Raw genomic sequence first — 10950 nt, 5'->3', positions numbered from 1 at the left:
CGTCTAAATTATATATACGCCCTAGAGAAAACAATAGGTCCTACAGCTATAGAAGAACGTGTTCGGCAGACGTGGTCGGCGTATAAGTCGTATATCCTACTAGCGGCCTTAGGATATATATAGAATCCCTGTATAGATTACTAATTACCTTCCCGCGAGATCCGATATACTCTCGAGATAAGCGCCTTAGCAAACTCCGGGTTTTCCTTATACCCCCCGTATTTTCCTTCTCTCTTTTCTTCTCTATCGTCAACTTTGTTAATCTACCGAGACATACTCAAAGCTCTCAAAATGCCTAATATGGATACTGTTTCCCTCTCTACCTACGTCTCTGCCTCCCTCCCTAGGGATAACGACGACCAACTCGACTATAGACTCGATTTACTACAGGACGAACAATCGAGACCTAGAGGGCTTCCGAAGGCTGCTTTTGATAGCGGAACTGATATAAGGACTCAGAAGTGGTTAGATAGGACATAGGAGGAACGAATAGAGCCGCTCGAAAAGATATCCTATCTCGGAAAGGGGAAAGAAAAGCAGGGAACTTAGGGTACCGCAAAAGTAATCTACGATCCTAATTATAGCAGAGAGAAGGAGGATAAGCAGGCAACTCAAGGTACTGCGGGAGTAATCTATAATCCTAATTATAGCGGAGAGAAGGAAGAAAGGCAAGTAAATCAAGGTACAGGTCCAGTAATCTATAGTCCGGAGACTAGCGAAGATTCGGATATACCGATTAGGCGGCGTATACGACAACCACCTCAACCGACAGCCTCTCCTAGACTAAGTAAAAGCCTCGCCGAAAGGAGGCGGGGACGTACGAAACTAGTCGCGAAAAAGTCCTATCTAGGGAATAAGAGGCCGATAGGGAGTTAACGGCCGCAGAAGAAGCCTATAATACGAAAGGTACCTAAAGCGAGAACTAAGCGACGAACAAAGCCTAGTGTAGCTGCTCTTCGCGAGATTAGGAGATACTAGAAGACGACCGAGCTGTTAATACGTCGACTACTATTCTAGAGGATCTGTCGGGAAGTTACTATAGATATCGTAAGTAAATCTTCGAGTAGCGTATACCGGTTCTAAGCAGAGGCCCTCCTCTGTCTACAGGAAGCGACGGAAGCGTTTCTTATACTTGAGTTCGAAGTCTCTAATATGCTTGCAATATATGCGAAACGAGTAACGTTGTAGCAAAAGGATATAGTACTTTGTCGATAGATTCGGAAGCGCTTCCTAGGGGAAAATAACGGAAAAGATGACTTTTAAGCTTTTAGGAATCTGCCGACTATATCTGCCGACTATGTCTGCCGACCATGTCTGCTAACCATGTCTTAGGGAAAGGATTAGGACTCCTACCGAGAAGACTTTCCGATGATATTTACTACCTATACCGACCGTACCTGCCGACCGTACCTGCTAACCGTACCTGCCGACCGTACCTGCCGACCGTACCTGCCGACCGTACCTGCCGACCGTACCTACCGACTGTACCTGCTAACCGTGCCTGCCGGTTACTCCCGGCAATTAAAGATTACGTACGCAAACCTTATTTGGATCTCGTATGAAGTACGTATATGTTATTACTTAGGCAGCAAACAATCCGTAGCCTCTAATTGGCCGAGCGGTTGTCTCCCAACAATATAAAGTTACTCTCTACTTCAGAAAAAACCTAACTTACTATATCAATATTGCCCCCTTCCTTTCTCTCTCTCCTTACTACCTCTACTATACTATACTACACTACACTACCTCCGCTACACTACACTATACTACTATACTACACTACACTACCGCTACTATACTATACCAGCGTACCAATCTACTATAATGGCCTCGGCAATGTCGATTGCGTAGAAGCGTAAACAATCGATCGTACGTAAGACTCCTCGTACTAGTAGAAAGGGACTTCCTTCGCGTATAGGTAGTAAAAAGCTTCTAGGCACTCGTATCAAGAAGGGACATAGATATGCCCTAGGTAGTAAGTAATTCCAGAATCCAGATTTGTGGTCGGTATTTGTAGTCGGCATTTGTAGTCGGTACTAACTTTCTTAAAGTATTGGCTCTTAAAGAGATCAGGAAGTGCTAGAAGGAGAGCCTGCTCTATATTAAGAAAACCCTATTTGCTAGACTTATTAAGGAGCTCGTTATAGATCAGGCTTATATACCTCTTCGCATTCAAGCAAGCGCTCTTGGCGTTCTTCAAGAATATGCTGAGTCTCTCTTAGTAAGAATCTTTACCTGTAAGTCTTCCTATTTCTTATTCTTTCTGATTATTTACTTACTTACTTACCTCCTCTAGCGGCCAACCTTTTGGCTATCTACGCTAAGCGCGTTATACTCTAAGGCAAAGATATAGAGTGTCTTCGCTCGCTTCTTAAGGAGTAGGGTATTTGGCCTAACGATTTCGTAGTCTGCCCTTACAATTCTGGTCCTGTCAATCCTAATTTTATCTATATAGAGCCAAAGAAGAACAAGGCTACTAAGGCGCTGAAAGCAAAGGCTACGCCAAAATGCAAGCCTCTCCCAACTAAGCAGCCTCGACGAATCGTTGAAGACGATTCTGACGAGGATATGCTAGACGCTACTTAGAATCCGACTGTGGAAAACAATAATAGCGAGGATACTACTGCTTAGCAGGCAACTCTTAGTAAGTTACTCTTTTATTATTAATTATAATATACTAATTTAATAGCTTAGGATAATACTCCGCTACTCCTAGATAATAAGCAGGACGATGATAAGCAGGATAAAGATGAGCAGGAACAAGATAAGCAAGATCAAGATGTCCGAGATCAAGATGTCTAAGGTCGAGACTTTTAAGCTAGTTATGATTAAGAAGAGCTAGATAATGATTCTAGCGATGATAAGCAAACTCTTAAGTAGAGGCTAGAAGCCTATGCTAATGAGCTGGTAGCGGCAGCTTACGCGCTTACTGTTGCGAAAGAGCGTTCAGAAGATAGCTTACGCCTTGCTTAGGAAACTCTCGAGGGAGACGTAAAGAAAATTGCGCGTCAGTTTTATCGTTGGCAGCGGCTGAATTTCGAGGATTAACTTTACGCTTATTAAAAGATACAAGACGCTGAGGTAGAGGCCTTGAAGTAGTAAGCAAAGGAGCAAGCTGCTCTAGATGCTCAGCTACTTACTAAGAACTAAGGTAGTTTCTATCCTTAGTATATAGTAGCTTATAACTATAATCAATTGGTTAGAGCTTCCCTTATTATTCTGGTAATCCCTTTTTGATTGGTATATATAGTCGGTATATATGGTCGGCAGCTGCAATAAACATAGAATATATTCCTATCAAATTCTACGCTCTAGGAATCAGGTAGTAGGTATATATCCCTTATTAATATTTCTTTCTACTATTTTGTAGGTATTCAACTCGTATTATGTAATACCTATTGCAATACCTATTGGGTATACCTACTGGGTTTTTACCGTTGGGTTGTACCCCGCTTATAAGCTAGGTACCCAGCTTATTTGTAGGGTTGGGTATTTAAGTTGGGTTGTACCCAACCTATACCCAACCCAACCCATGACGAGGCCTAAATAAGGCCTAAGTTTCCCTCCTAGCTTCCTCTTCTTAAGGTTATAGAGGAGCCTTAGGTACGAGGTATAATCGAAAGCTCCGGAGATATCTAATACTATTGCTAAGGTATATTCTCTTCTTTCCTAGGTATCGGCTATTAGCTTAATCAACGTATAAATTGCCTTATTAGTTATATAGCCCTTTCGTCCTCCGAAGTGTCCCCTTAGGAGTACCTAGTATTGTTCGAATGCCTAATGTATTCTTTATACGATAATACTTTCTATAGCCTTACCTATCGTATTAAGCAGTGCTATAGGCCGGTAACCCTTTAGGCCTAATAGGTCTTTGCCTAGCTTTTAGAGTACGACTGTCGTTAAGGTACGGAAGGCTCTTAGATAGTATCCTAGGTTCTATAATACGTTAAAGAGTCGGGTAAGGGCTATATAGAAGGGAGTCGGCTCCTGCTCTTTGTCGCCGTTATCTTATTCTCTTGGTTTTATCGCTTTCTTAAGGATCTCGGCTAGTATTAGGTTAGGGCCTAGCGCCTTTCCTGTTGCTATGTTCTTTATAGCTTGCTAGACTTCGTATAAGGTAATATCTAGTATTTCGACCGGCTCGGGGTATAGGTAATCGGGCGTTATATCCGTAAGGTCGGTAGTTCTCTATTCTAGGAAGAAGCTCGTCTATAGCAATTACGCCTTTACCTAGCTATCTGTCGCTATCGTTCCGTTAAGCGTCAACGTAGGTAAGTGTATTTGTCTCGGCTGTCCCTAATTCTTCTTCTACTTAACTATCTTCTATAGGTGCTTTATATTCCCGTCCGCCTGTTTTATATCCGCCCGAAAACTATCCCTTCTCTATATCCTAATCTGCTTAATATACTCTCTCTTTAACTCCTTATAGTCTAGTACTACTAGGTTATCGTCGTCTAGTCTCTCTAGGTATACGAGAGCTATCTTCTTTGCCTTAATTCTACGTCGTAGGTTGGTTAGCGCTAGCGTAAAACCTCTTTTCGTTCGTCCTAGCTTAATTCTGCTCGTTAGTACAGCGTCGTTAATTATAGCTTAGAGGGTAGCCTAAATGTATACCGTCGCTCGGTTAAGTTCTTTAGAGGTCTCGAGGGCCTCTAGGTTAATATTAGCGAGAGACATTACTAGCTTCTCCTTATCTGTATCCCTCTATTTGAATCTTTTAATCTCCTCGTTCGCTATCGGTATAAAGGAGAAGCGCTAGAGGGATTCGATAGGTAGATAATCTAACTACTAGTTATTATCTCTACCTATCTAGTATTAAATAAAGTCGATAGATTCTAAATAGAATATTAGGTCGAGCGTCGAGTCCCTTCTACCCCTCGCGTCCCTCCTCGTTATTAAGCCTAGTCTTACTACTTGCTTTAGCTTCCTTACTATTGTAGTTTGCTTTAAGGCGTTCCCTCTAAAGTTTGCTTAACGTCCCGGTATCTATTTAGGGTAGTGTACGTTAAAGTCGCCTAGTATTATTATATCGTTAAGGATCTGTTCTAATATATATAGTATAACCTCGTTATAGTTAAGGAGCGGAGGCTAGTATACATTTATGAAAGTAGTTAGGTTCTAGCTAAAGAGGGTAATCTTAGTAAGGTACGATTCGTTTAGGACGAGTATCTATTAGGTTATCGTCTAGCGTTTGTTAACGAAAGTAGCTACCCTAGATTCTTCTATTCCTAAGAAGACTAGATAGTAGTTGTTAGGGTTAGGGTAGTAGGTAAGGACATATCCTACGTTTATCGTATTTAGGTAGGGCTCCTAGATCGCGATAATATCGTAGGAGTTAATCTCCTCCGCTGCGAACAAGAGCGTTATAATCTCGTAGCTCTTGTCTACATTGTATTAAAGGATCTTTAATTAGTCTCCTCCCTCGGTAGGTCCGATTCCCCTTCCGATAGTATAGCCTCCCCTCTAGCTATCCTCTCGTATATCTACTACCTTCTCTCCTCCCTATATAGCTACTATTCTTTCCTCGGTATAGGCCTATTTAGGTCGGTACTATCGAAGCGGGAGTCGTAGGAGGCCGGTTCGCCTTCTTTGCTTAAGGTAATTAGTTTTGCGTTAATTAGTCTTGCAGTCTAGCGTCTCTTCCTTAGGCGCTTTGCTTCCCTATTAAGGTCTTCTACGTACTTTCGCTTTTGTTGTCTAATGTCTAACCTAGTTTTAGCGTAGATTGCTTCGATAGCTTTGCCTTGTAGGGAGGAGGTTCTTAGGTTTTCTTCGAGTACCGAGAGGTAACCTATTAAGTCCGTTATAGCGCCTAAGTCTACGCTTGACTCTACTCCGTTTAGGTAGTAGTCTAATACTATAACCTCGAGTCCTACTCGTTTCTTTGTAATCTTTACTACCGCTTATAGTTACTATATCTAGTAGGCTAGAGCCTTCGTAACCTTCTCTACCTACTAGATTACTTACTAAACTTCCGTTAAGGCTCCCTCTTCGATCGGTATACTCTTGCTTAGGCTCGGTTTAGGTAGTGCTTTTCGTAGATAGGGCGAGGTCGCTATCGTTGTCGCTATGCCTTCTAAGTCGGTAGTTGAATTGTTGTTTTAAGTCGCGTCCCTTGATTTACGCGACGCGTCCTAGCTTAGTGTCTCGGTATCTAGCGGAGTAAACAATCCGTTGCTTAGCGTTAGTCCTAGAATTTCGGGGTTCTAGCTATCGCCTACATTCTATCCGATTTCTACTTCCTGTCTATCCCTTATTAGTAGTAATCTCGGTTTTATTACCTTATATCTTATATCCTACGAGCGGTTTTCCTTTGCCTTCTTATATACCTCTCTTTGCTTAGGGCATTTATTACTCTAAGCGTAATAGCTCCTATCGTACAATATACATTTGATTAGGGTCCCTTTAATATAATACTTCTTCTCGTAATTCCCTATACAGAGTACGTATCGAGTTAGCTATAGGTACCGGGTTCTAATATATCCGTAATTTTAGTAGTTTAGACACTAGACTACTACCGACATATTGTTAAACTTTTTAGCTATTAGTAGGTTGCCTACCTATCTAAGGCCTCTTCGAATAATAGTATTAGCATCCTCTAGGTACGTAAAGTATACAATAAGCAAGCTCTTCTCCTTCGTTAATATCTTCTTACTAAGCTATTTAATATATATAATCGCCGCTCGTAGTATCGTTGTCGCGTTTTGTATAAGGATTATAGCAATCGTCCTCTTTATTCCTACTATATCAAGCTTAATTGATTTAGTACTAACTCTATAGATAAGTACTAGGTACGTTTGTATCGATATCGTCGCTCCCGCTAGAGTGTTTAGGTATAGTATAGCGTTTCGGATAAATGTTTCTTAGTCGCTTTTATTCTCGAAGTAGAGGTCGAGGTCGCCTAAGGGTAGCTAGGCTACTACCGTAATCTAGACTAGTATATCGTTAGCTTTAAGGACGTCGTTAATAGAGTTTCTTAATCTAAAAGGTCCCTTTATCGCCCTTAGTACCTCTTAAATATATTTCGCCGTTACTTTAATTCGTACCGTTAGCTCTTCGATCGGAGTCTGCTTATTGTATCCTTAGATTATTAGTACTTTGCTTATTGTCGCGAGGCTAACGCTCTCCGAGATAGCGTCCTAGTAGGCAGTAAAAACCTCTCGCTATATAAGGGACCTATCTCTCGGACGATACTTTACCGCGCTTAAGGTATCCTACTATAGGTACTTTAGGACAAGGACCTCTGTCTTTAACTCCTATACCGCCTGTTATATATCGGTATTAACATATTCCTCGACCCTCGACGCGTACTTAAGGCCTATTAAGACGAGGTCTTCTACTGCCTCTAGAAGTACCTTCTTAGTTATCTTTCTCGCTCTATTAGCGTAGTACTATTCCCGGAGGTCGTCGTAGTGTTTCTTAAATAGTTAGGTAGTAATAAGTATCTCTTGTAGGTATTCTAGTTATATAGGTAGTAGTAGCCTATTTAGTAGCTAGTACGACGTTTCGTCTATTTCGGCGACAGCGAGGTAGCTTCTCGCGGCGGTTCGACGATATAGGTATTAGCGTATTGCGCTCGCTTAGGCGGATCGTTTGGTATAGGTTTCGTAAATATATAGGTCAACTTTTGTTTGATGTCGAGTTTTTTTCTATGGACACCAGAATGGATATTGTATCTGTGGTTAGTACTTCATGTATGTTTGGGAAGTTTCCAAGGAGTCAACTTACTATTTCCATATGGAATACATGTCTCGATCAATTTGACCGAATTACATGTTTTCGTGATATGGACCTTTTGGAGAAAGATGACACAGATCTCCAGAAGCACAACACTGTCTGCAGGATATGGAAACAACACTAACATAATGAATCATGTGGTAAGATCAGTGTAAGCTAATACCAATCTTCTGCTCAATTGTCCTATTTGCTCAAATGGCATAGTATACAGGTCATTGGAGAATCTGATGTCGAGGCAGAAAGCAGCCAACGGCTCTGCCTGCAGTCTCGGCAAGACGATGTTCCTGACTCGTACGTGATTCCCATATGCATCAACTCGGGATACTAGTCGGGCGTTTCTGACGGCTGGTAAAATGAAGATTCGGATGTCATTCATAACCACATTTTCATGCATCATGTAGCTACGCAGCGTCTCGGCAGTGGTATATAGTAAGCAGCACAATCTCCTCGTGCTATCATGGTGCCGTACACATAAGCTTTTGTTGTGTTGCCAAACTCCAGCGCTATGCGAGTTCCAGTGACAAGTCCATCTGAGTAGCTCACATTCTCTCCCTCTTTCTGGGTGCGGCACGAATGATGTTGTCAACTCTCAACAGCAATTCCGCGGCCTCGCTCGCCGAGCTGACAACAGCGTGCTTGAGCTTGTGTGCCTCGATGATTCCCAGCTCGCGCATGTCGGCGATACCACCTCCAGGCTTCATCAAGTCGAGACCAGACGAAGACATGCCCGAGTAGATGGCCTTGCGTAATCTCGCGACAAGATCGGCAGAGTCCAAACCAGCGTTGTCGGCCAGGATTGTGGGGAGCTGTCGAAGAGCCTTTGAGAAAGAATCAACAGCAAGAGCCTTCTTGCCTGCAACATTCTGCGCAGCCTGGTCCACAGCCTTCGACATGACCATCTCTGCGCAGCCACCTCCTAGCGTCGTCTTGGGGTGCTTGACAGTTTGTGATAGAACGGCAAGAGCATCATGCAGACTGCGCTCAGCCTCATCGAGCAGCTGTTCTGACGATCCACGAAGGACGATTGTGCAAGCCCGTCCGGCAGCCACGCCCGAAAATCTGATCAAGTTGTCCTCCCCGATCACGACCTCCTCGATGAGATCGCAATGTCCCAGCTTGACGTGCTCCGGATGATCGAATGTGCTCGTGATTTCTGCTCCAGTCACCAGCGCCAGTCTCTCTACACCATCGAAATCAGCATGCTCTATTGACGCAATGCCCGCGTCTGTGAAAAGCTGCTCCGGCCAGTTGTAGATCAGCTGCCTGTTCACGAAGCAATTGATGCCATGTGCCTTGATCTTCTCCACCTTTGCCTTCATCTTATCCTTTTCAGCTTTCTCCAGCTCAGCAAGCTTCCCTGTCCCGTCGACTTTGACTCTCGCACCAAAGATCTTCACTTTGTCCGTGTCCATTGATGTGTTTGCGACCAAGATTTTGGCATTCTCCACTCTCTTCACCTGCCCCGTTCCAAACTTTTTGTCAAGAATGAAGCCCGGGTCGAGGTATGAATCTGACAACTTGCCGCCAGCCTTCTTGATGATCTGGATGTGCGTCAAGTCTGTTGAGCCCTTCATTCGTAGTACGGCGTCGGTCGCGAGAGTGGCGAAGTACTCTCGGTCTTGCGACAGCACCTTCGAGGAGAGAGTCGTGCGAGCGATTGCGATCAGGTCTTTGCGGAATTCTTCGGGCTTCGAGCTGTGGTCTACTGCGGTCTCTTCTAGTGCTTGCAGAGCGGCGGCGCTCGCTATTCGGTAGCCCTCGATGATGGTCTGTGGGTGGATTTTCTGGTTGACGAGCTGCTCGGCTTCGCGCAGAAGTTCGGCTGCGAGGACTGCGACACTGGTTGTTCCATCTCCTACCTCGTCGTCCTGCACTTTCGAGATGTTGACCAGCACTTTGGCAGCGGCATTGTCGAGGGCAACGCTCTTCAGGATGGTAGCGCCGTCGTTGGTGACCATGATCTGGCCCGTCGAGGCACTTTGGAGAATCTGGGAGCATCAGTCCTCGTTCAGACTGCCTCAAGTAGCTCGCTGCTCACCTTGTCCTGCCCCTTTGGACCTAATGTGGACTTGACGAGGTCACCAATTGCAATCGCTCCTACAAAGGCGCTGTGATTCCAGTCAGTACATATTCTCTGAGTTCTGTTTGCGTGGTAGCACATGCCTAAGACGAGCCTGCTCTCCTCTCTCTTGCTCGCCGCCATCTTCGAAAATTTGTTGAGACTACCGCTTGATTAGTACACCGATCGGCAAGTACGAGTAGAGTTGGTTTGGCCTACCATGATTGTGTGTTGTTGTGATGTGTCGTCTTTCTTCTTCCAACTTGTTCGTCAAGCTCGCGTTTCTTTCTAGAAACACGCGAAAAGCCGTCTCCACGTCCTACCCAATTCAGCCTAGCGCAGTATGGATTCACTTACCATGACTCTAGTCAACACAGTGCCGTCGCTGTGTGGTTGATGAGAGTGACGATCCACTGTAATCAGACCTTTGGTATACAGCTACATGTAGCATTGCCGACTGTGTGATTAGCCTCTTCAGATATCTGCTCGTTCGTTGAGCGGACGAGAAACGAACTTCGAAGACGTACGAGCGAGCAATATTAGAAGACTAACACGTAGAAGTCGCGGAATCCTCGGGCCAGAAGTCATGATATCTGCCATCAACGACATTTTAGCACTTCAACTTCACGTCCCGATTCAAGCCATCCATCGGGCACTCATCAGAAGAGCTGGCTCTACCCATCGCCAGCATCAAAGCGTGTAAATTCGATGACTTCCCACGCAACTAGAAGTCCTTCCCGGACTACTGCCATCTCTCGCAAGACTGTGGGACTGCCCGTGATCACCGATACGCCGTGTTCACGGGACCAGCATCATCGGCTGGAGCTGTGATAAGCTAGCAGGAGTATCTCTGTTAAGAGAGGCTTCTCCGAGACGGGAGACGAAAGACTGCATCACTCCAGGATGAAAAGAGATCAGAACGCAACGCCAGCGTCTTCCTCCAGAGACTGGAAAGAACAAAGAACAAAGAAAAAAGACCAAAACAAGACAAACACCAAAAGAAAAAGAAAAAAGACTATGATAAATTAAGAAAAAAAAAGACAAAAAAAAGAAACCAAAACAGAACGGAAATCACGAAACAAGAAAAACCACTCAGGCCTCACATTCAACCTTCCAAAGGACCACAACCAAGACGTTATCTCGCCTTCGTCATG

General features: G+C 44.2%; 2 protein-coding genes across 2 annotated transcripts; one reads left to right on the top strand and one right to left on the bottom strand.

Moving 5' to 3' along the window:
• Window positions 1–2083: 2083 nt before the first annotated feature.
• On the top strand, window positions 2084–2340 carry SEPMUDRAFT_50383 (uncharacterized protein; the record flags this gene model as incomplete). Its single annotated transcript, XM_016909160.1, has 2 exons — window positions 2084–2237; window positions 2297–2340. Coding segments are annotated over 2 exons (198 nt in total), but the record flags the coding sequence as incomplete, so codon positions are not given.
• A 5546-nt stretch (window positions 2341–7886) lies between these two features.
• On the bottom strand, window positions 7887–10701 carry SEPMUDRAFT_151185 (T-complex protein 1 subunit beta). The gene is made up of 5 exons (XM_016906657.1): window positions 10313–10701; window positions 10016–10252; window positions 9901–9959; window positions 9776–9845; window positions 7887–9725 (listed from the first exon to the last, which is right to left on the bottom strand). The coding sequence occupies exons 2-5, from the start codon at window positions 10016–10018 to the stop codon at window positions 8277–8279; spliced, it is 1581 nt and encodes a 526-aa protein (XP_016758288.1). The 5' UTR covers window positions 10019–10252; window positions 10313–10701; the 3' UTR covers window positions 7887–8276.
• Window positions 10702–10950: the final 249 nt, after the last annotated feature.

Source organism: Sphaerulina musiva (assembly GCF_000320565.1).
Source record: "Sphaerulina musiva SO2202 unplaced genomic scaffold SEPMUscaffold_9, whole genome shotgun sequence".
NCBI classification, from domain to species: domain Eukaryota; kingdom Fungi; phylum Ascomycota; class Dothideomycetes; order Mycosphaerellales; family Mycosphaerellaceae; genus Sphaerulina; species Sphaerulina musiva.
The sequence above is the reverse complement of the archived record's forward strand: the minus strand, read 5'-3'. Positions and strand labels throughout refer to the sequence as shown.